A 26,163-nucleotide genomic window follows, 5' to 3' on the forward strand; every position below is an offset into this window, starting at 1 on the left:
CAGTTTCTCCAACAGAGTTCACTGGGCATATCAGCTACACCCCATGCCAAAGTGTACTTAACCAAGAGAAAACAAAGTCCACATTCTGTTTTCTGTTTTGGTGTACTTTTTGGTTTTGCCTCACTGATCTTTCTTTGCTTCTTCCTTTATATCTTTTGATTTTAGTTTTTTGTCGTTTTTCCTTTTTTGTAGTTCTGAGAGATAAAGAAAATAAATTTGGATGGGCAGTGAGATTGGGAGGATCTAGGATGAATAAGGGAAAGTAGAAAACATGGTCAAAATATGCTGCATAAAAAATTCTTTTAAATAAAAAAGAATTTATACTCTAATACTGGAGAAATAGAAAGGTTCATTTTTATCAGAAAAGCATCTTTTCATAACACACTAAATTCCTGTGGTCGTGCTTAGATACTCTGATAGGCCTGTGACATTGACTCTTATGAGTGCCTGCTCTACATCAATTACATCTATAGTGTGTGCCTTCCCAGGGTCTAACGTACTGCTATTCATCACTTTATTTCTATAGAATATATTTATAATTAGCACTTCCTATGTCTGAGAACAGTAAGAAGAGAATAAGACTGCCTGCAAGATAAAAGAGAAGAATGAGAAACTCAGTAGTGGATCATCATGTTAAATGTTTATATTTATTTCTAGTCTGAAAGAGAAGAACAGGCTATATGAAAATAGGATTAATGCAACTGACTGTGAACTTCTTTTGATTAAAATTAATGTAATGGTCACTCAGGATTTTCTCAAACCTTGAATAACCTAGTTTTCTTTTTTTCTGTTCACCTTTTTCTTCTTTTCTGTCACACAACATTTTTGATAAGTAAACAAACAACATTTAGTGATGATGAATGTCAGAGTTACAACACAGGCCAGCAAGAATCCAATCACATCCAGAGAGTGATACTGGACCCAGCTGAGGTCATGTGCTGCCACACGAAGGTGCTTGGCTCCTTTGTGGCGCATGACATACTCAATCCAGAAGACAGCTCTGTCCAGGGGCTTCACTGGCTGATCATGGTGGATTCTTGATAATCTCATGGCATTCTCTTTATAACTGAAAGATAAACACACAAAAACTATTTTATTGATTGTTCATGGAACACCTATGTATTATGCAAGCCATCAGTCATATATAAGGTGAAAAAAATGCTTAATCCTTTCTTAGACTTTGTTGGTTTTAGAGGTTTTCGTGAATTTAAAGAAAAAGATGTGGAAGTAATCTCTTCTTAAGACAATGCGGTCAAATGCAGACATAATATAAAATGTAGGACTGAGCATAAGATCTACAGTCTCATCTTATTGAAAGAATTGTGGTATCAAGGAATTATAGTGCCCATGATTATTTCAAGATATAGACGGGGGACCTCTCATGTATGTATGACTACTAGCATCTAGATAGTCCATGTTGTTGATACAGAGAACAGGCAGTCAGCTTAAGTCAGTCATTTTAGAGTTCTAAGATCCTTCACACCTTTATGCATTGGGGCACCAGAGGTCCTTACTCTCAGAGAGAAGCACTAAGAGAACATGGAATGTTAATCACACAGGGATGTGTGTGATTGACTTGCATTCCATCTAGAAAGCTGAAAGCGATGGTTGCTAACAACCTGTTGGCCAGTTTGCTCTCTGTGTGGCAGACCTCACCTTCATTCCCCAGAATGTTTTTTTTTTCCAAACTCTTCCCCCCTTAGACTGCTACCCAACATTACTGCTACCCAACATTAGGGGAGATGTTGCATGTACATTTTGGCCTGGTGACATCTATGCTATTGATCAGAGACCATATTAGATTCTAGGCCTTTCAGTTATAAAGCCTCACCCTCATGGTCAAGTGTAATTTGTAAATCTTTGGGGTTGCACCGTAAGGGTTGTTGTACCTGATTTGATCAATTGTTGCCTGTCAACTTTTCTCCAAATTGTGCTTTGTTTTAAATATGCTCACAACGAACCCCTTGGCATTAGATTCCCTGAAGTCTGATCCAGGTAGATGAAGACAATAAGCACCAGGTTTTCAATTTTATTTCTTCTCAGGGTTTGCATCCCTATCTGACACTTTTAGAGACCCCTTCATTCATCCACATTTATACTCTTGTGATTAAAAAACAAAAAAAACATCTCAGCAATGTGTGACTGAATACAAAAAACAAACATACAAAAACCGACTGCTTTCATTTAAGGATGGCATAAGCAAGTACAAGGGCTTTGAGGCTGTGCAGAAAATAAACAGTACCCTAAAATCAATTGCCTCAGTCTATTTCCCATGAAAATTTGCAAGAGTTAAGTTTTAAGCAATTCTGAAACAGCCCATTGCAGGGATCTATATATTTAAAGGGCAAAATATGTTGTCTCTTTTAGTTTCCAGAAATGGAGTCAGAATGATGATTCTGTCTCATGTTGATTCTGCTGGGTTAATCTCAGTGGTGGTAATAAGGGAAGGTATGTGGTTTATGAATCGATGCTTCCATGCTGCTGGATTGGATTGGAAAAGAGGCAATGTGCTCATCAAGCCCATGGAATGCAGTAGACCCCTATGAGCAGCAGGGAGCATAGGTATGAATTCTTGGCTCATTGTGGAAGCAAATTGATTGCTCAGTTTCCAACTTGGTTCCTAGTAAGGGGAGCAGGGGCTGTCTCTGACATGAACTCAGTGGCTAGCTCTTTGATCACATCCCCCTAGGGGGTGCAGCCTTGCCAGGCCACATAGGAAGACAATGCAACCAGTCCTGATGAGACCTGATAGGCTAGGGTCAGATAGAAGGGGAGGAGGTCCTTCCCTATCAGGAGACTAGGGAAAGGGCATTGGAGGAGAAGAGGGAGATCCATTGGGTGGGACTGGGAGGAGACGAGGGAGGGGGCTGCATCAGGGATAAAAGTGAATGAATTGTAATAAATTAAATATATAAATAAAATTAAATTTTAAAAAGAAAAACAAAACAGAACAAACAATGCAAAGAAAAAGGAAACAAAAACCTTATACTATTTCTCTGAGCTATGCATAGAGTCAAAGGACAGTTCCTCAGAGATATTCAGCTGAATTATTTATTTTTTTTTGCTTTTTTTATTGTTTATTATTATTAGTTACATTTTATTAACTCTGTATCCCAGCTGTATCCTGCTCCCTTATTCCCTCCCAATCCCACTCTCCCTCTCTAAGCTGCTACCTGTCCCTTTCCAAGTCTACGGATTGGGGAGGACCTTCTCCCCTTTCATCTGGCCATGTTTTATCAGGTATCTTCAGGGCTGGCTGCGAAGTCCTGCTCTGTGGCCTAGCAGAACTGCTCCTCCCTTGGGGGGTGGAGAGTCAAAAAGCCTGCCATTGAGTTCCTCTCAGAGATAGTCCCTGTTCCCCTTACTATGGGAAGCCAATTGATTATTGAGCTACCACAAGCTTCGTCTGAGTAAAGGTTCTAGGTTATATCTGTACATGGTCCTTGGTTGGAGAAACAGTTTCAGAAACCATCCAGCTGAATTTCAAGCTGATAAAACATCAATATTGCAAATTCATTTTGTTCAACAAAATTCCCTGCTTACACTTGGAGATTAAATTTCAAATTTACTTATATTTGGTAGAAAGTGTTGTGACTTTAAATTTTACAAGTTCCTGATTTTATAAGCAAGACAGAAAAAGAAAGGGCCATGTGTACTAATTTACTTCACATTTTAGTTACTAAATGTTCAAGCACAAAACTCTTAAAACACTGAATATCTTTCTAAGTGAGGATTGACCATCTTACCCTGGGTCCTCCTTCTTCTTTAGCTTCTTTAGGTGTACAGATTTTAGTATATTTATCCTATCTTTAGGTCTAGTATCTACTTATAAGTGAGTATATATCATGTGTGTCTTTCTGCTTCTGGGATACCTCACTCAGGATGGTCTTTTCTAGATCCCACCATTTGCCTACAAATTTCATGATTTCCTTCTTTTCAGGAGCTCCACAAGGACCAAATATATTTGGGCACAGGGGTCTTTTCTGAGACTGATTCTCCAACCAAGGACCATATACCTTAGAACCCCTGCTCAGATGCTCATTGTCTGTGGCAGCTCAGTATCCAAGTGGGAACCCCAGTAAGGGGAACAGGGGCTGTCTCTGACATGAACTCAGTGGCTCTCTCCTCAACCCCCACCCCACCCCGAGGGAGGAACAGCTTTGCTAGGCCGCAGAGGAGAACGTTGCAGCCAGTCCTGGTGAGACCTGATAAGCTAGGGTCAGACGGAAGGAGAGGAGGACCTCCCCTATCAGTGGACTTAGAGAGGGGCAGGGAACAGATGAGAGAGGGAGGGTGGGATTGGGAGGGAAAGAAGAAGGGGGCTACAGCTGGGATACAAAGTAAATAAACTGTAATTAATATAAAAAATTAATTTAAAACATTTTGAATAATTAACATCACTACCATTTATATGAACGGCTAGAATGCACCCTCTTTTGACTCTATCTTTGTGTGTGTCAGTGCCCAGCAGGGCTGAGTGACACATGTACATGGAGAGGTCAGAGGACAGTTTCTAGGTGTTAATCCTCCTAAGAAGGGTCTGTTTTTCACTATTGTGCCCACAACCCTAGCTCGGCTGATCCTAGGGGTTCTCCTGTCTCTACCTCTCATTTTGCTCTAGAAGCCCAGGGATTACAGGCAAAATCTACCACACTGGGGATCTGAACTCAGGCCCACACATTCGCACAGCAAGCGCTTTCCCAGCTCCCTGTCAAAGTCTTCCTTGTTTTACAGAGTCAGAGAATGGAATGAAAACACTGTGCCCTGTGTTATCAGGCAATCTTAACAGTACTTTTTGGCTTAGTGTTTAACTTTAAATTACTTTAATGGTTATATATATATTAATATATTCCACATATAAATATGAGAGGGAGGAGATAAAATATAATACCCATATTCCATATACTGCTTGATTGCATATATTGGCATTCCTAACCCTAAGGTTGTCTCCTCAAATATATTTCTGGACTAGCTTAAATATTATAACATCCTTACTCAGAAATAACTGTTAATAAGAGTAATGTTTAATAACACTATGTTTTTATTTCTTAAAAACATTTTGAGCAAAGGTCTTCCAAGATGGCAGCAGCGGCTAGTGTGCAACTTAGAGGAAGGGGAGAGGACCCGCAACGCAGAAATTGGTGAGTGAAGGGGCTGATCAACCCAGAACAGAGTTATCCAGACTTCCAAGAAGAAAGAAACTAACCATGATCTGAGCCCATCTAGAATCAGGTCAAGGCAGACTCCTCAGGGAGGAGACACCCTGAGAGGTGATCCCCAGGCACTTCCTGGCACCCAAAACCCTACTCCCTCTTCGGAGGAGGCAGGAGGTGTCCAGCAGAATCTGCCACAGACCACATTGTCTGTACCCCAGCCCCAGCGAAAGCTGCAGCTTCCACCAAAAAAAAAAAAAAAAAAAAAAAAAAAAAAAACCGAGATCTGGGCTGAGAAAACCCAGTCCTTTCGGGCACTTCCCCAGAACCAAAATGCCACCATACCCTGCCACTCGGAGCAGAGGGATAGAGAGGTGCACAGAAGCTTCACAGCTCCCTGACCCCAGTGTTGCTGGCTGCCCAACAAGACCTGAGATTCTCCTGGGTCCAGCGCAATAAGGTATATCACCAAGTCCTAACACCGGTGGCCCACCTGGCCCCTGGCATAGAAACCCCAGCTCAGGATTGGGACTGAGAAGTCCCAACACCTCTGGCACTCCCTTGAAAGCACCACCATAAGCTTGCCCTAGTGGAGGGGAAGGTCAGAGAGGAAGGACAGAGAAGCAGCCTGCCACAGGACACAGCACCCCCTCTCTACCACACCCAGCAGCCCCTGGCAGAAAAACCCAAGCTCTGGATCTGAGGGCACTCAACCATACCTGGTACTCTCGGAATCAGCAAACAAAGGTTCTACCACCAGGCTGCTTCTGGCAGAGAGATCTGGGCCCGGGATCTGGGATTAAGAACACTCAACCTAACTCTTTCCCACACTACCCTGGCAAAAGGAAAGGACAGAGAGGCAGCACACAGGAAAGGTGGAAACTGAGTCCTGTGGCCACAGTGTCACAGAGCTGACTGCTAGCCTACCGGCGCACTCTCCGCAGCAGGACCAAATCAGAGAGTAGAGAGCAAGGGGAACCCCTGTGCATTCCAACTGGTCCTGCAAGAGAGTGAGTGAGCCTTCTAGGGAAAGTTTGCCCCAGACCCAGGGCCTCTCCACAGAAGCAACCAGATGAGATCTCTGCCACCTACACCCCTAGTGTGGGCATCATAGGGATTCTTGGGCTAGCAACCCCAATGTTGAAGCCTCTGTCTTGCGGGTCCACCAGTGTAATCCAGGCAAACAATCCCTGGATCTCAGACAGAACTGCATAATAGTGGCCTGCAGGCCACTGCAATAGTCAGAGAATCCACGCATGCACACTGCGCCCACTAAAAGCACACGCGAATAGTGCCAGTGTCACATTCCTTACTTAGGCAAAACTGAAACCACAATGCACATTCCCAAACCAGTGAACCTCTCCATTCTTCCTGAAAAAACAGTCCAGAAAACAGAAAGAGAGGATCATAGCCCAAACTACAAACTCGAGGAACAAACAGAGAGGGTTAAAAATAACCAGATGGCTAGAGGCAGACATAAGAATACACCCAACAAAAATCAGGACATAATGACCTCACCAGCAACCCCACAAAACAATGGACACTTCAATTCACAAGATATACAAGAAAACGACCTCAAAACTATGTTTCTCCAGCTATTAGAGGCCCATAAAGATGAATTGAACAAATCACTCAAAGAAATAGCCAAAGAAATCGAGACGAACAAAGAGGAAACCAATAGAGCTTTCAGAGAAATGTCCATGAAAATTGAGGCAAACAAAGAAGAAATGAACAAAACTCTCAAAGAAATGTCCACACAAATGAAGGCAAATAAAGGAGAAATAAACAAAGCTCTCATAGAAATACAGGCAATTGTAGCCAAAGAAGTAGAGGCACAAGTACTGATACATAGAGAGGAAACGGACAAAAAAATAGAAGCTGTCATTGAAAAGCAGGACTCCACATTCAAACAGATGAAGGAAATGGTGCAAGACATAAAAACAGACTTAGAATCAATAAAGAAAACATAAATAGAGAAAAACCTGGAGCTGGAGAACATAGAGAAAAGATCGGGAACTACAAAGTTAAGCATCACCAACAAGAGATGGAAGAAAGACTCTCAGGAGCCGAAGATAGACTTGTGGAAATTGACACGTCTCTCAAAGAAAAAATAAAATCAGAAAAGTTCCAAACACAAAACATCCAAGAAATCAAGGACACCATGAAAAGACAAAATCTAAGAATAATAGGAGTAGAAGAAAAAGAAGGCATCAGGATCAAAGGTCCGGAAAATATTTTCAAGAAAATTATAGAAAAAAAACTTTCCCAACTTAAAGAAGGAGATGTCCATAAACATACAAGAGGCCTACAGAACACCAAGTAGACTAGACCAGAAAACAAATTCTTCATGTCACATCATAGTCAAAATATTGAACCTACAGAAAAAGGAAAAAACTCTAAAAGCAGCAAGGGAAAAAGACCAAGTAACATATGAAGGTAGACCTATCAGAATCACACCAGATTCCTCAACAGAAACTATGAAAGCCAGAAGGGCCTGGACAGAAATCATACAGTCCTTAAGGGAACACAGATTCCAAACCAGACTACGATACCCAGCAAAACTTTCAATCAACATAGACGGAGAATTCAAAATATTCCATGACAAAACCAAATTTAAACAATATCTGCATAGTAACCCAGCTCTACAGAAGTTACTAGAAGGGAAACTCCAAACCAAAGAAAACAACTACACCTAAGGAAACAGAGGAAATAGATAACTATATAACAAAAAAACCAAAAGAATACAAGCAATGAAACTCAGTGACACCAGCAACCCCACATCTAAAGTAAGTAACAATTGTTGGTCACTAGTATCTATCAACATCAATGGACTCAACTCCCCAATAAAAAAGACACAGACTAACAGAATGGGTGCAGAAACAGGATCCAACATTCTGTTGCATCCAAGAAACACACCTATGCAACAAAGATAAACACTAGCTCAGAGTAAAGGGCTGGAAAACTGTTTTTCAAGCAAATGGTTCCAGAAAACAAGCTGGAGTAGCCATCCTAACATCTAATAAAATAGACTTTCAACCCACGTTAATCAAAAAAGATAAGGAGGGCCACTATATTCTCATCAAAGGAAAAATCCACCAAGAGGACATCACAATTTTGAATATCTATGCCCCAAATAAAAGAGCACCTACATTCGTAAATGAAACAATATTAAAGCTTAAATCACACATTGATCCTAATACCTTAATAGTGGAAGACTTCAACACTCCACTCTCACCAAGGGACAGATCAACTAGACAGAAAACAAATAGGGAAATAAAAACACTTACAGAGTCCCTAAATCAAATGGACCTAATAGATGTCTACAGATCTTTTCACCCAAACTCAAAAGAGTATACCTTCTTTTCAGCACCTCATGGAACCTTCTCCAAAATAGACCACATAGTTGGTCATAAAGCAAGCCTCAACAGATACAAAAAGATTGAAATAATCCCTTGTATTCTATCTGACCACCATGGACTAAAGCTGGACCTCAACAACAAGAGAAATAACAAAAATCCGACACACACGTGGAAACTGAACAACTTGTTACTCAATGACAGCTGGGTTAAGGAAGAAATAAAGAAAGAAATTAAAGACTTCCTAGAATTCAATAAAATGAAGTCACAAAATACCCAAATTTATGGGACACATTGAAAGCAGTGCTTGGGGAAAATTTATAGCACTAAGTGCCTTCAAGAAGAAATTTGTAATGTCACATACAAGTAACTTAATGGCCCAACTGAAAATGCTAGGAAAAAAAGAAGCAGATACACCCAAGAGGAGCAGAAGGCTGGAAATAATCAAACTAAGGGCTGAAATCAATCAATTAGAAACAAATAAAACTATTCAAAGAATCAATGAAACAAAAAGCTGGTTCTTTGAGAAAATCATCAAGATAGACAAACCCTTAGCCAAGCTAACTAAAAAGCAGAGAGAATCTATCCAAATCAGCAAAATCAGAAATGAAAAGGGGGACATAACTACAGACACTGAAGAAATCCAAACAATCATTAGGTCATACTACAAAAGGATATATGCCACAAAATTTGAAAATCTAAACGAAATGGACAATTTTCTTGATAGATTCCATCTTCCAACATTAAGTCATGATCAGGTAGAAAGACTGAATATCCCTATATCCCCCAAGGAGATTGAAGCAGTCATTAACAGTCTCCCCTCCAAAAAAAGCCCTGGGCTAGATGGTTTCAGTTCAGAATTCTACCAGACCTTCAAAGAAGTGCTAAGACAAATTCTCCTCAAACTATTTCACAAAATAGAAACAGAAGGTACATTACCAAACTCATTCTATGAAGCCACAATCACCCTGATACCTAAACCACACAAAGACCCAACAAAAAAGAGAACTTCAGACCTATCTTTCTTATGAACATTGACGTAAAAATACTCAATAAAATACTTGCAAACCAAATCCAAGAACACATCAAAGATATCATCCACCATGACCAAGCAGGCTTCATCCCAGGCGTTCAAGGTGGTTCAACATATGGAAATCCATCAATGTGATCCACCATATAAACAAACTGAAGGAGAAAAACCACATGATCATCTCCTTAGATGCTGAAAAAGCATTTGACAAAGTACAACACCCATTCATGTTTAAAGTCTTGGAGAGATCAGGGATACAAGGCACATATCTAAACATAGTAAAGGCAATATACAGCAAGCCTATAGCCAACATCTAACTCAATGGAGAGAAACTTAAATCAATCCCACTGAAATCAGGGACAAGACAAGGCTGCCCACTCTTTCCATACCTCTTCAACATAGTTCTGGAAGTCCTTGCTAGAGCAATAAGACAACTAAAGGAGATCAAGGGATACAAATCAGAAAGGAAGAGGTCAAAGTGTCACTTTTTGCAGATGATATGATAGTATATATGAGCAACCCCAAAAATTCAACCAGAGAACTCCTCCAGTTGATAAACATCTTCAGCAAAGTTGCAGGATACAAAATCAACTCAAAAAAATCAGAAGCCCTCCTGTATACCAAAGACAAAAGGGCCAAGAAAGAAATTATGGAAACAACACCCTTCACAATAGCCACTAAAAACATAAAGTACCGTGGGGTGACACTAACCAAGCAAGTGAAAGACCTGTTTGAAAAAAACTTCAAGTCTCTGAAGAAAGAAATTGAAGAAGATATCAGAAGATGGAAAGATCTGCCATGCTCATGATTGGTAGGATTAACATTGTGAAAATGGCCATCCTGCCAAAAGCAATCTACAGATTCAATGCAATTCCCATCAAAATACCAACTCAATTCTTTTTTTTTATTTAACTTTTATTAATTACACTTTATTCCTTTTGTATCGCCCCATAAGCCCCTCCCTCCCCCCCCCGGTCCCACCCTCCCCCCCTTTCTGCATGCATGCCTCTCCCCAAGTCCACTGATAGGGGAGGTCCTCCTCTCCTTCTTTCTGATTTTTTTTTTGTTGTTGTTGTTCTTCTCAATGCAGTTTATTCAGGAACTTTGAACAATCTTCTGACCCTGGGGAAAGCCAGCCCACAGCTTAAAATAGCCTCTGGATAGCCAACCCCAGCATGCCTCGTGGGCAATGCAGATAGGTCCACATACACGGAAGCAAGCCAGATCCTCAGCCTTAGCCAAATATGGAGTTGTTTGTGACAGAGCACTCACCATCAGGAAGATGGAAGGCGGAAACCAGCTCCATCTTTAAGGCGCGGCATTACGCAGCTCTCTATAGTTCCCCTTTTTGTTTTAGATGCATCAGGCAAGAGTAGAGGTCTGATCTCTGATATTAGAAATAAATTGGGACTTTGTACCAATGTTCATTTAGGTGTCATCCACCCAAAGAGCATCAGACCCATCAGATACCTTTTTCTCAGAGGCAGGCCAACTCAATTCTTACAGACCTTGAAAAAAAGATTCTCAGCTTCATATGGAGAAACAAAAAGCCCATCATCTCCAAAACAATCCTGTACAACAACAAATCATCTGGAGGTATCTCCATCCCCGATCTCAAGCTGTACTACAGAGCAATAGTAATAAAAACTGCATGATATTGACATAAAAACAGAAAGGAGGATCAAGGGAACTGAATAGAAGACCCAGAAATAAACCCACACACCTATGAATACTTGATTTTTGACAGAGAATCCAAAACCATTCAATGGAAAAAAGACAGCATCTTCAACAAATGGTGCTGGTCCAACTGGATGTCTACATGCAGAAAAATAAAAATAGATCCATATTTATCACCCTGCACAAAACTAAAGTCCAAGTGGATCAAAGACCTCAACACAAAACCAGATACTCTAAATCTGTTAGAAGAAAAAGTGGGGAACAGCCTAGAACTCATTGGCACAGGAGACAACTTCCTGAACAGAACACCAACAGCACAGGCTCTAAGAGCAACAATCAATAAATGGGACCTCATGAAACTGAAAAGCTTCTGTAAAGCAAAGGACAGCATCATCAAAACAACATAACTGCCTACAGATTGGGAAAGAATCTTCACCAACCCTTTATCTGACAGAGGACTAATATCCAGTATATACAAAAAAATAAAGAAGCTGAAAAGCAGCAAACCAACTAATCCAATTAAAAAATGGGGAACAGAGCTAAACAAAGAACTCTCTGTAGAGGAATATTGAATGGCAGAGAAACACTTAAAGAAATGCTCAACCTCATTAGCCATCAGGGAAATGCAAATCAAAACGACACTGAGATTTTACCTCACACCCATCAGAACAGCCAAGATGAAAAACTCAAATGACAACACATGCTGGAGAGGTTGTGGAGAAAGGGGAACCCTCCTCCACTGCTGGTGGGAATGTAAACTGGTACAACCACTTTGGAAATCTATCTGGCACTTTCTCAGACAATAAGGAATAGTGCTTCCTCAAGACCCAGCTATACCACTGCTAGGTATATACCCAAACTTTGCTCAAGTACACAAAAGAGATACTTGCTCAACCATGTTTATAGCAGCTTTATTTGTAATAGCCAGAACCTGGAAACAACCCAGAATTCTCCATTGATATGGAGGAATGGGTACAGAAATTGTGGTATTTTTACACAATGGAATACTACTCAGCAATCAAAAAGGAGGAAATCATGAAATTTGCAGGCAAATGGTGGAATCTAGAAAAGGTCATTCTGAGTGAAATATCCCAGAAGGAGAAAGACAAACATGGTATATACTCACTTATATAGACCTATAAGATATGATAAACATAATGAAATCTATACACCTAAAAAAGATAATCAATTGAGTGGACATGGGGTAAGATGATCAATCCTTGTTTAGAAAGAGAGATGGGATGTGCATTGAACCTATGACAGGAGTCTACTCTAGGCATTTGAAAGACTCTAACTAGCAGTGTTTTCAAAGCAGATACAAAGACTCATAACCAAACCTCCCGCAGAGTGTAGGGAATCATATGAAAGAAGGGGAGTTTGATGTGGAAAGGATAGGAGCTCCACAAGGACCAAACATATCTGGGCACAGGGTCTTTTCTGAGATGGACACTCAACCAGAGACCATGAGAGGATAAAACCTAGAACCTCTGCTCAGATGTGACCCGTGATAGCTGGGTAATCTATTGGTTTCCAAAAGTAAGGGGAAGAAGGACTATTTCTAACAGGAACTCAATGACTGGCTCTTTGGCCTCCCCACCCCCCAAGGGAGGAGCAGTCCTGTTAGGCCACAGAGGAGGAATTTGCAGCCAGTTCTGAAGATACCTGATAAAACAGGATCGGATGAATGGGGAGGAGGTCCCCCTATCAGTGGACTTGGAAAGGGGCACGGTGGAGATGAGGGAGGGAGGGAGGGACTGGGAGGGAATGAGGGAACGGGACACGGCTGGGATACAGAGTTAATAAAATGTAACTGATAAGAAAAAAATAAAATTAAAAAAAAACATTTTGAGCATATTATCAGTTCCATCTTGCATTTAAAGATTGCATCTAAGTGCTTATATATTTATTTCTTAAATGAAAGCTATGAGTAAATTTATATATTCACACTATATTTTGCAAACTTATTGATTATACAATCTTCAAAGCAAATCTTTTCCCCAGTTTCAGGAACTCACTTCAGCAGATAGAAAATGAGAGAAAAAAAAATTCTTTTTTTGTCTTTCTTTTAAGTTTTCTTGTTTGCACGTAAGTCAAATATAAGATATGAAACATTGGAAAATGAAATTTTTAGAATGATGGCAAAGCTAACCAATGACTGGCAGAGCTCCATAAACTGTAATACTCACGAAGGCTCATTAATGATGGCTCTCAAGGCACTGAGTAAATCTGAGCTTGTCATTGTGTTGATGTTCATTTTCAAGGCTGCTCCCTTGGCCTTCATGTGAGCAATGTTGTCAGGCTGATCAGCGAACATGGGAATTCCCACCATAGGGATCCCATGGTAAATGGCTTCATAGATCCCATTTGTTCCACCATGAGTGATGAAAGCTTTGGTTTTAGGATGTCCTGTTTGAGGGACAGAGTGACAAGTTGCTGTGGATTTTAATCTATCCCATTCGAAAAAAAGAAATGCGTAGTGTGAGTCTCTGAAGCAGGTAACTTCCTCCAAAGGTTGGGAACATGGGACATTTCTTCCCTAGAATTAATCCCCTTTTCACTGAGAAGGTGTCACTGTGTACCAGAAGACATCTGACGAGATTCTGAAGACTGATGAGAATCTTAACTGAGCAATATCTTCTGTGAACCAAAGCAAAAACATGCAAAACTAAAAGAAAACTACTAATTTAATGAACAATTATTCCATTGTATTTGTCTCTAAAATGGAAGTGCAGCATGAAAATTCAAATTAATGTCATCAGCTGATTTGGTGTTGGTTTGCCTGCCCAACTTTTCTCCCTCAAGGTCTTACCAAGAAGATCGTTCTGAGGAATCCAATTAAAAAGCCGAGTATTGGATCCTAAAGTGGTTGGTTTCTTGCCTGAGTATCTCCACAAAACCTGTTGAAGACAATGCTGTGAATTTGGAGGCTAAAAACACAATGAGGAAGTGTAATGGCTGCAGCACTGTTATTTGGAGCAAACATAGCCTATACTTGTTAGGTAGTACTTGAGAAGGGAATATATTTGAGGCAGCTTGTAAAAATTGAGATATAATAAACCTGCTCACACCTACCTGCTCAAGAAAGCTTCCACTGATAGTCTAGTAAGCATAACCTTTCCACTTTGATCTTTACTACTGAAGGGCCGGCAAAACAGAATGTCAATGAAGAACTTCTTTAATATATCAGAAGATTTGAGATCAAGACCACCAGGAAAGTGAATGCCACACACATTTATTTCTCATGATCTAGTGATCCTTATCATCATGTTCATAGTGTAATTTTTTCCCCAAAATTTATAACTAGGTTTAGTGTTTGTGGTAACTTTTTTTCCTATTTATTTGATGTCTTTCTTCTCCCTCTTCACATCTCTTTCCTTACCTGAATTTTCCTCTTACCTTGCCTTTTTGTTCCTGCTTCTGTTTTGTTCTTTTCTCTTTATCTCTCTCTGGTCTCAGTTCTCCCTCCCCAGTCCCTATTCCCTCTCCCCAGGACACCCCCAGACCCTGGACTCATCATTTGAATGATTGATTAAAAATTTAACAATCTGTTACATAATATTTTCTGTGGAGAGAGTGAGAAAATTTCATATAACTCAAAAACTAGAAAACTGTAAGAGAAAATTGTGGAAATAAACACAAGGTTTTTATTTAATAGAAGTAAGAGTTAGAATAGGTTTTAAAAGCATAGTCAGCATGCTTCATACAATATTACATACTTTGTCTGGCACATAAATGCAAGAATCTTGTTTCTATATAGTTTATAAAGTAAAGTATGTATGAAATAAAATTCTACTTATTAAATTTATAAAATTAATTAAAAATTGGAAAATTCATATTTCTTACAATATTAGAAGTCTATAGTTAAAAATATAGAATATTCAAACTGGAAAGAATGAGTGACTCCAGGTTTTTAATTGTACATGAACTACACTTTGATAAAGTCTAAAGTCTTAATAAAATTTATGATTTTTATTTCTAAGCCTTCTTTCTCTCTGCTGTGTGTGTAAACTTTCCCTTCCTGTGGACCACTTTGCTAAATTGTGAATCGGCCTTTCTAACATTTAATGCAGGCCTCATGATTTCAAGTGGTCTGGGATCTTCCTCCATAAAGGTTTATACCTACTTATTGTAACATTTTATGCCTTTGTCAGTGATATTCCTGGGGGGCCTGCTCTCTTTTTGTTTTTTTGTTTTGTTTTACTTTTTGGAAGGGATTCAGGGAAGCATCAGAAGATAGGGTAGGTGGTTGGTTGGACTGGGAAGAGGAGAGGGAGGGGAAACTGAGGTAAGGTATGAGAGAAGGATAAAGAAAAAGAAAGTGAAAGACCACTAATGTATGTTTTCCCATAGTTGTGCTAAGAGTCAGTAGGCAAATGATCGAACGTAGCTAAAAACGCCATTTATATATGCTATCACTATTTCCTGAAGAGTTGAGGTCAGCTGTGCTTACTGAGTAACAGATTTCAGTTTCTATGTGCAAAGAACCCTGTCAAGTTTTTCTCTGGGGTCCACCCAAAGCTGCTGTGTACCAACCTTCTGAGGAATCTGGGAAAGGGCTGAGGCAATGAGGTTGGCCTTCTCTTCTGTAAGGTTTTTGACCATTGACCCCAGAGAAAACACCACAACACCGTGTTCCCCTGAGCTCTGGACAAATTCTTCTATTTCCTGCAAACAGAACATTTTTTTCACTGTAAGCACACACGATGTTGACACACAACACATGCCTTTAACCCCAGTCGTATGGAGGGAGAGGAAGGCAGACCTCGGTGAGTTCAAGGAGAGCCTGGTTTACATGGTGAGTTCCAGGCACACACATAGAAACATACATTGATAGACAGGCAGACGCAGATGCTTACACACACATACACACACACTCACACACACACACACTACAGGAATGATGTTGAACTTACTTGACTGAGCCTCATTTTTTTCCTTATTCTGTTTTTTCCAAAAAGATGAAAGCCATGACTGACATTTACTTGGTCAAAGTCTATTTTGTTACACTTTGTTACACAAGCTGAATTTAGAGCACAGGTAGCTCTTACTTCTATTAAACAAGGTCTAGGCACTTTTGGGGAGTTTTGCATAGTCAAGGACTCTAGGAAGTTAAATCTCACAGTGAGGTGTGGAACTTACGTAGCAAGCAATGTATGTATTGTGTCTGCGTCCGTATCATTTGGATATTGATTCATTAAATCTTATAAAACACTATGCAATTAAATTTAGTGATTTTATAGATTATAAGAAAATAATTTTAACAATATTCATAATACAAAATGAAATTTACATTTAAATACTCCCTTCACAGTCTCTACAGGAATCGAAAACTTCTAAGGAAGTAGTATTTAATCTGCAATCTTCTGAAAATTCTGTGCTTGTGAGCTTACAAACCAAATAATTTGTACTTGTCTCTTCACTCTCAACGGATACAGTTTTTCAACTGTGTTCATCTATTATCTTCTTCTGTTTCCAGAAATTTTTGTTTCAAGAAATCTGACATTCTTTTTTTTTTTCATAAGGTCCAAGACATGATGTGCAATTTTCTTTTTTACTTCAAAAACTGCTGACTTCATATTCATAGATGCCCATATATCATTTGATTTTATTTGTCTCTTTACATTTACTGGATGTTAATGACTCTCAACTTATGCCAACTGGTCATTTTTTTAGACTTCTCAAAAGTTTTCTTCAGTGAAATAAATCATTGGCTCTTTGCCATATGCAGTTGAAGGGCACACGCATTATTGTCATCTCTGGCTAATTTTTCTACCAAAATTATAATGACAACACTAAAGATAAGCACATCCACTAAAGGCTAAGACTATGTCTGAGATGCTCTGCTTCTGAAGGCCTCCCACAAGTGCTTTCCCTGACTCATTGAATCCTAAAAATTTGCCAAGATTTTTTTTATGAAGGTATCTTTCTCTATAAAGCATTTGGGCACAGATTATTGTTCACAGTTCTATCAGACACATGAAGAAGACTATAGGAAGTCTCCTTGTTGATATTTGTGACTCTATTTTTTTCCAGAACACACACATATTCTCTTAGTACATCATCCAAACATTTTATTTTTAATCTTAAATTCTCTAATAAAATTTGAAAGATCCAACAAGTTTCATTGAAAAGTAACTATGATGAGGAAAGTAAATTCTACTGGTACAGTGAAGCTACTAAATAGCAATATCTCTGTTACTGAAGTTATTAACCTTGAAGAAAAATCAGCTATTGTATCATGAAATACCTAGTATCTTCTCTGTCCTAGACTTACCTTAGGTAATGGCTTGGCAGGTTTGCAGTGCAGTCCTCCCACAAAATCAAAATTTGGCAAATATGGACGAGGAAATTCAAAATCCCAATATGTTCGGATGAGCCAAATTTCAGCTTTACCCACAGTCTTACAGAACGTGGTGGGTCTTCCTTGGAAACGTACAGAGAGTTGAGAGGACAAAGTTAGCACTCAGGTTTTCTGAGAAAAAAAATGTACCAAAGAGAAGCTGGAGAGAGGGTTGAGTTTTCCCAAATTGACACAAATCTAGACATAGCTGGGGTGAGGGAATATCTGTTGACCAATTACCTGATTCATATTGGCCTAGAAAAATCTTTAAGATTTGTTGTTGATTTATGGTGATTATGAGAGGATTCATCTCACTGTGAAGGCAATGCCACTACTGGGAGCAAACACCTAGATGGTGTAAGGAAGTGGGCTAACCAAGCCATTGGTGGTAAGACATTAAGCACTGTTTCATCTTTGCTTCTACTTTAGTCATTGCCTCTAGGTTTCTGCCTTGGCTACTCTCAAAAGACTATCATCCAGGATAGGTAAGCCAAATAAACCTTTTCCTTTCCAATTTTCTTTTGATCATGGTGTTTTATAACAATAGATTCCATAACTGTGATCTGTGTGTGTGTGTTTGTGTGTGCAAGAGAAAGATAGATAGATAGATAGAGAGAGAGAGAGAGAGAGAGACTGTGTACTTTAAATGAAGTTAAATCAAATGTAGTTATGTTTCCACAAAGGGCCATAGACTACCTAATATAAACACCAGTGCCAGGCATAGGAAACCTCCCTTGGTTTATTAGAACCAGCTGTAAAGCCTATGAACAACAACAATGTCTGCCTTGCAAGATATCCCCAATAGTACAAAAGTAATTCTTTTTAGTGGTTAATAATCCCTCCTTAGGGCTGAAGAGATGGCTCAGCGGCTAAGAGCCCTGGCTTTTCTTCCTAAACAGTCCTGAGTTCAATTCCCAGCGACCACATGGTGGTGCCCTCTTCTGGTGTGCAGGCACATGTGGAAGAAGAACACTGTATAAATAATAAATAAACATTAAAAAAATAATCCCTCCTTAGTTGGGCTTTAGACTTTCTCAATAACACGGAACTTAGATCTTATACTGTAAGCCTACCAAACTACTCATGGCTAATGAGGTCGACCAGAAAAACAAAATCTACTACTGTTAATCTCCTAAAATTGTGTGACTTCTGATTGTATTCTAGGTATTTTTGTTCGTCCACCCACAGATAAATATAACTCTCGGTCCAAATTACTTTTTTTTTTTTCAGCAGAAGGCTATTACAGCAATCTGCTACTGGTCAAAATGCAGATATTAATAGACCATAGGAGGCCCAACTTTAATTGGTACACCTACAATGTCACTGCCATGTCTTACATTTCAGAAAACTTCATAAAAGAAAAGTAAAAAGATATTGTAAGAATCAGAGAACCAGGACTCTTGCTGTGAGACAGCAACAAGAATTTGTAATAATTTGGTCATTACAATTTCAATAACCTGGTCATCTTAAGAAACACTGCAAAATGACAACACCAGTTGACAAGCCAATATGGAGGGGAGAAATCTCTCCTGACCCCATCATGAAATGAAAGCAAGAGCTAATTAATGGCTGCTGAGAGAGGGAGAATCAGTCTTCTCTAGGGATGAATTATCATGGACATCATCCACTACCAAATGGTCAGCCTTAAACACAAATGTTGGAGCAACAATAAGTGTACTAAATGGGTTACACATGATGTATATGTGTATGTGTGTGAATTTATATATGTACAAGAATAATTAAAGAAGGTCATGAATTTGGAGGGAGTAGGGATACCATGAGAAGAGTTAAAGGGGATGCAGAAGGTAGAACTGCTCTAAATTCTAAATCTCTGTATTAAATCCTCAAACTAAAAAACAACTAAATTAAAAAAAAAATTAAGTAAGAATAAGTTAGTTTGCTCCAGTGTTGTATATACAAGATCATTTTTGTGGAGTGATTATTAAGAATTTCAGAATCTGGAATCTTTAACATGCAAAAAATGATGATAGTTATCTAATATTTTTCTAACTTGTGAATTGTACTCTCCCCAAGAGGAATGAAATATATAATCTTGCAGAGGATAATTCACAGACCAGAGCCCACTTAAATGATGAAGCTTAGCTTGCACACCAACATCTTAAACCAATCACCCATTTGCTGTTGCTTGAACACCATTTTCAGAAACAGAGTGCAGATGTGTTCCCTTTCTTTCTTTCTTTCTTTCTTTCTTTCTTTCTTTCTTTCTTTCTTTCTTTTTTCAATTCCTTCTGCATTCCAACCACAAAAACCATTACTCACCAACCTATTATTAAGGGTGAGACAAGGAGGAGATGAGGGAGTGGGCTACAGCCAGAATACAAAGTGAATAAATTGTCATAAATAATAATAATAATATAAAAAGAGAAAGAAACCAGCCTGCTATTGTCCCATCTTTTGTAATCTTAGATGGCCCAACTGCTTGTGGATTTTCTATCTTGTGATGCTTATCTTACACAAGTTGCTTAATGTTTTTCAAATTTAAAACCTGTGAAAACTTAAAACCAAAAGAATGAGGTCACAGTATCAGCTCCCAAGTTTCTGCTACATGTCTGGGCAGTCAGTTTGATGTTCAAATCAATAAAGTTGCTCAGCTTAAGAAAATTTAGTGTGTCCCTGGTGTTGGATTTTCACTAGACTGGATAACATTTATGTGATAATTGAGCTCCTACAAGTGGCAGGTACCCTGACTTGTGTAGGGATTTTTTTTAATTTTTTTTTATTTATTACAATATATTCACTCTGTATGCCAGCTACAGTCTCTTCCCTGATTCCCTCCCAACCTCTTCCTCTTTCCCTCTTCTCCTTCGATGCCCCTTCCCCAGTCCACTGATAGGGGAGGTCGTCCTCCCCCTCCCTCCGACCCTAGATTATCAGGTCTAATCAGGAGTGGCTTCATTGTCTTCTCCTGTGGCCTGGTAAACCTGCACTACCCTCAGGGCAGGTGAACAAAAAGCCAGCCACTGAGTTCTGTCAGAGACAGCCCCTGTTCCCCTTACTAAGGTACCCACTTGGATACTGACTTGCTGTGGCCTACATCTGAGCAGGGGTTCTAGGTTATCTCCATGAATGGAACTTGGTTGGAGTATCAGTCTCAGAAAAGACCCCTGTGCCCAGATTTTTTTGGTTCTGTTGCTCTCCTTGTGGAACTCCTGTCCCCTCTAGGTCTTTCTATCTTCCCCTTCTTTCATAAGATTCCCTGCACTATGCCCAAAATTTGGCTAGAGTCTCAGTATCTGCTTTCATACCCTGCTGGGTTTAATCTTTCAGAGGTCCTCTATGCTATTCTCCTCTCCTGTTCCATATTTTCTCCATCTTCTGAGGTCGACAGCTGGGATACAAAGTAAATATATTGTAATAAATAAAAAATTAAAAATAAAGGAAAACAAAACTAATGATACTATCTGCAGTTCAAATGACAGCATTCCTGTTGAGGACAATTTCAGCCAAAGGCAAATTCAAAATAAGAGGCTGAATAGAAAGTATAGACATGAATCCACATAAGTATAACCATCTTTCCTTTTGACAAAGTTGACCAAAATATACATCTTTAACAAATGGGGAGAGGGAAAACTGAATGTTAAAAGAATGGACTTGATCTGTATCTATCACCTTGCATAAAATAATCTCCAAATGCAGCAAATATCTCAACTCGAAAACAATAAAATACAAAACTGTTTAAAAAAAAACAAAAAAACAAAAAAAAACAAAAACCAGACACAGTCCTACAAAAATAGGTGGAGAAAATTAAGCACTGGAATTGATAAATGGGACCTCTTAAACAAAAAAGTAGAGGAAGAATTTGATTGAAGAGAAAGCCCTGAGCATGTTTTCAGAATATTTTACAGCTGTCTATCAGATAACGTATTAATATCTAGAAAATTAAAAAAATCAAATATAAAGTATCAAGGAAACAGCAAAATAATTAAAACTAGGTGCTGGATCTGGATTGAGAGTTCTCAAAATAAACACAAAACTGACTAAGGGATATCTTTAAAAGTGTTTAACATCCTTAGCAATTAGGGTACTGAAAATTAAAATTATTTTGCTATTTTGTCCTACCTAACTACAATGGCTAAGGTAAAAACAAAACCCAACTGACAACAGACGATGATAGGGATAAGGTAACATTAATATATAAGGTATTCAAAAATACATAAAATTATTTCTGTGCAGAGAAACCTAAGTAAGTATGCCACAAAGCACAAAAAGTGATAATGTTTACCACCACAACAACAATCATAGTTTATCACAAAAAAAGTAATCCCAGTTCCAGGCATGGGAAAACTTCTTCAAGTTGTTGATTTTGGGAAATCTGGGAATCTAGGAGATACCTACCACAACCTATTTTATTGCTATTGCCTTTAGGTACTCACAAAATCTGAAAGAAGCTATTAGTGAAGAGAGTAAACAATTCTGAAACAGAATGCAATGGAAACTAGCTAGAACTAACCTGGAATCATCCCTTCTGAGCACTAGTGGCTTTCACAGTAATGAAAGTGCTATTTAAGCTGCCTTGGGGGGAAAAATCAAGCAATTTTTCTACTAGTTGTAAAGCTTAAATAAAATGAAGGTCCATTCACATTTTTACTTACAGGGGATATAGTGTCAAACTTTACTATCATGTAGCAATATGTATGCCTTTCTCACTATGGCCCCTACTGGGAAAAATATGGCTAGGCCTCACTCATAACTAGTGTAACAAATGCCAACAGTGATTTATCTGTGGATCTCTGTGTCCCGTTTATCTCTGAAGAAAAGCTGAAACTGATCATATTTAGCTTAACACATGGATTAAAAGCTGGGACAGTAAGCATATATGGTTGCCATCTTTAAGAAAGAACTATGGATATTCATGCAAAGAATTTAAGTAATAGAAGAGAAAGGAGCTTTCTACAAGAGCAGGGACTAGGTCTGAAACAAACAAGCTCTGAACCTGTGGACATGAATGGAAGATAAAAGTTCTTGCTTTGTCATCATTGTACACTCAATTGACTCAAAGTCGTACTCTGAACTCCAGTGCTGGTAACTATAACCCTTTAAGAAGGATGATGATGTGGCAAGCCTTGGTGAGAACTGAGAAGCTAGGGTCAGACAGAAGGTGAGGAGGTCCTCCCCTATGAGGGGACTAGGGAAAGGCATAGGGGGAGAAGAGGGAGGGGGGGTGAGACTGGGAGAAGACAAGGGAGATTGCTGCAGCAAGGATAAAAAGTGAAATTGTAATAAATAAATTTATAAATAAAATTAAATTTAAAAAAAAAGGATGAAGCTCTGATAGTGTCACCGGGGACTGCTTCACAACAAAGACCATACACAGAGAGGACCTAGCCCTCCTGCTCAGATGTGCATAGAGAGCTCAGTCTCTATATGAGTTCCCTAGTAAGGGGAGAAGACAATCTCTGACATGAACTCTGTTGCCAACTTCTTGATCACTTCTACGTGGAATGGCGACCTAGATAACCCACAGAGGAAGAGAATTCAGGAAGTCCTGATAGGCTAGGGTCAGACAATAGGGAAGGAGGACTTTCCTTATCAGTGGACTAGGGAAGAGGGACCAGGAGGAGATGAAGGCGAGGGCTACAACTCGGACACAAAGTGAGTAAATAATAGTAATAATAGAGTCAAAGTGAAAATTTGATAGAGTAGTTTATACTTCAGGCAGTGGAATACAGAAACCTGGAAACAATCCCAAACACTAAAAGACTTTCGTCAGAGGTTAAAGCACAGTAAATTTTTCACTTCACCAAGGACATTTATTCTGTTTCATTCTGTTTTCTAATGAATGATTACTTTTGCCTTTCAACTTGATGTTCAATCTGAGACTGAGTCTATCAGTTTCCATTCAGTATTTTTTTCTTAGCAAGAATCTCAAAGATACATTAAATAACAAACATAAAGACATACACATTTTTAAAAATTTTAGTAGTTTAATTCTTGATTATGCTAGGTTGCTTTAACCACAGTCTTCCATGATTAATCCATAATTTGAAACATGCATAAAATACCATTATCAATTCTAAGAAAAATGATGCGTAGATAAATGTCAATAGAAAATAACATGATTTTATTTGCCAGATATATGAATACAGTTAATCCCGGGACATGGAATATATATTCTCAAAAATGACAGGTACATTTTGGTAAACAACATGCACTGCTGAGAAAAAACGAAACTTTTGTGCCTGTAATAAGATGTTTTGTGCCAGTAATAAGAATCTGAATGATACGTTAAGGAACAAGCGGAAAGACACGCTGATTATAAAAAAAGGTAATAGTTTAATTCTTTATTGTGCTACATTGGCAGGGTTGGTTTAACAACAGTCTTCCATGATTCATCCATAATTTACAACATGCATGAAAATATTAGGCACCTTAATTGGCAGGAGAATGGTACAAATTTGAGACCAATAATTGGTGGTTTCAAATATGTGTGGAATAAAATTCAGAGGGAATGCATTGCATACTGAACTGTTCTCATCCTTAAATTAGTCTATTTTTCATCTTATTACAGGCATGAAATTTTTTTCTTTATTTTTGCAAAAGAGTATTGTTCACCAATAAAAGACACATCAGTTTTTAAAATATACATTCCATGTTCTGGAATTAGTTGTAATCTTGTATCTGACAAATAAAATCTATTTTATTGCCATTTATCTGTGCATCATTTTTCTTAGAATTGGCAATGAGCTATTAAATTTCAAAATACTATTAAACATTTTAATGATTATAAACACATGGCAATAATAGCAAAATAACTTTTTTTGTCTCTCTAATTAGTTATCAATAGACAATTTATTACTTTCACTTGTAGAGTTTTACACCGCCACCAGGATGTATAAAATACAATTCTCAAATTGTTTTTAAACATTTCTTTTGCTTTATAATAATATTTAACAACTAGCTTAGCATCAAAAGTAGTCTCTTACCTAGTGCTTCACTGTAAAACTGATCCCAGAATGAAAAGTCATACTGCTGGATCCAAAATTCAAAAAACAGTGAAAGTATCATATTTTTCACCCTTTCTGTAAAGGTCATACTGTCTGTTAGTTCACCCATGACGACCGGTACATAAGAAAGTGGAACTGGAAGCTGGCCACAGTATTTTTCCATGCTGTAGCCCATGCTGAACCTCAGCGTGTTTACAAAAGGAATCTGAAGCACGTCTGCCGTGAGCTCTCCACAGGGAACGACAGGGTCTATAACCATCACATCATATTTTGCATCCCGGAGCTTGCTCATGAATGTCTGGTTGTACAACACACTCCTGCAAAGATCTTCAAAAACTTCAGTCAGCTGAAGAAAGAAATCCTGCAGTGTTCTTGCTGCTTGCCACAAGGACAAGTTTGGAATGACATTCACAGCTAGATTTACCATCTCTTTTAGATAATGCTCAGCGATCTCATTTTCATAACGCAAAGGGATATTCTCAAAGTGCAGTGCAGAATGTTGATTCTGATCTATAAGGATAGCAGAATATTTCAGGACTGTCACTTCATGCCCTCTTGCTGCCAGCGCCTCAAGAATAGTCTTTAGGTTCAGCCAGTGGCTCATATCACAGGGCCACACAAGGACCTTGCCGCAGAAGCCACAGCCAGCACAGCACAGGTGCAGCAGAAAAACTACTGCAGCCCACTTCTCAGGCACCATGATGTGCCTCCCCAAGTAGCTCTGCAGAGATTGAGTGTTTGTCAAGTTGCATAACAATGTAGATATGAAATAAATTAAATATTAACTTTTTAAGTTACGAAAACACACAAGTAAAGAGATTTCTGTCTGATAAAGGACCCACAGACCATTGTTTTGTACAGAATAAGCATTTAAATACTTACGAAGAACGGGATCTATTTGTTTAACTCCTCTACCTTAAGCTCATTGAAACTGGGACAAGATGTGATATTTTAAAATTAAGAATGTACTTTTTCCTGTCTTTTCCTACTTCCTATGTCAATCCTGTTTGTCCTTCTGAATAAGGACTAAGCGTCTTCCCTAGAGTCCTCCTTTTTGTTTAGCTTCCTTAGGACTACAGATTTTAGTATGTTTATACTATATTATATGGCTAATATCCACTCATAAAAGAGTATATACCATTGTGTCTTTCTGCTTCTGGGTTACCTCACTCGGGATATCTTTTCTAGTTCCCACCATTTGCCTATAAATTTCATGATTAATTCCCTTGTTTTTAATAGCTGAGTAGTATTCCATTGTGTAAATGTATTACACTTTCTTTATCCATTCCTCAGTTGAGGGACATCTGGGTTGTTTCCAGGTTCTGGCTGTTATGAATAAAGCTGCTATGAACATAGTTGAGCAAATGTCAACAGGACAGGAGCCTTCCACAGAAGGCCTCTGAAAGACTCTACCAAGCAGGTGATAGAAGCATAAGCTAAGACACATAGTCAAACTTTGGGCAGTGTGCAGGGAATCTTACAGAAGAAAGGGGTGATAGAAAGACCTGGAGGGGGTAGGAGCTCCACAAGGAGACCAACAGAGCTGAAAAATCTGGACCTAAGAGGCCATACAGAGACTGATGCATCAACCCAGGACGATGCATGGAGAGGACCTAGACCCCCTGCTCAGATGTAACCCATA

General features: G+C 38.8%; 1 protein-coding gene and 1 long non-coding RNA gene across 3 annotated transcripts in view; one reads left to right on the top strand and one right to left on the bottom strand.

Annotated features, from left to right (window-relative positions):
- Positions 1-628: 628 nt before the first annotated feature.
- On the bottom strand, positions 629-25,261 carry LOC110542873 (UDP-glucuronosyltransferase 2A3-like). The gene is made up of 6 exons (XM_021629362.2): positions 24,501-25,261; positions 17,491-17,639; positions 15,750-15,881; positions 14,026-14,113; positions 13,403-13,622; positions 629-1,066 (listed from the first exon to the last, which is right to left on the bottom strand). The coding sequence occupies exons 1-6, from the start codon at positions 25,219-25,221 to the stop codon at positions 772-774; spliced, it is 1,605 nt and encodes a 534-aa protein (XP_021485037.1). The 5' UTR covers positions 25,222-25,261; the 3' UTR covers positions 629-771.
- Positions 15,947-26,163, top strand: part of LOC132653188 (uncharacterized) — a 61,752-nt gene continuing 51,535 nt past the window's right edge. The window contains exon 1 of one of the 2 annotated variants that reach the window (XR_009590950.1): positions 15,947-16,011. This is a non-coding gene — a long non-coding RNA (uncharacterized LOC132653188). Of the gene's footprint in view, positions 16,012-22,744; positions 23,170-26,163 lie in introns of those variants that run through there. The other variant, XR_009590949.1, reaches the window with a different exon arrangement.

Source organism: Meriones unguiculatus, chromosome 3 (genome assembly GCF_030254825.1).
Source record: "Meriones unguiculatus strain TT.TT164.6M chromosome 3, Bangor_MerUng_6.1, whole genome shotgun sequence".
In the NCBI taxonomy this organism is placed as follows: domain Eukaryota; kingdom Metazoa; phylum Chordata; class Mammalia; order Rodentia; family Muridae; genus Meriones; species Meriones unguiculatus.

Excerpts from the sequence above, each read along its gene's own strand:
- LOC110542873 (XM_021629362.2), bottom strand. The coding sequence starts at position 25,221 with ATGGTGCCTGAGAAGTGGGCTGCAGTAGTTTTTCTGCTGCACCTGTGC. Across the intron at positions 13,623-14,025 it reads TCCTCAGAACGATCTTCTTG|GACATCCTAAAACCAAAGCT; the intron begins GTAAGACCTTGA and ends TCCCTCAAACAG. Across the intron at positions 1,067-13,402 it reads GCCATCATTAATGAGCCTTC|TTATAAAGAGAATGCCATGA; the intron begins GTGAGTATTACA and ends TTTATCTTTCAG.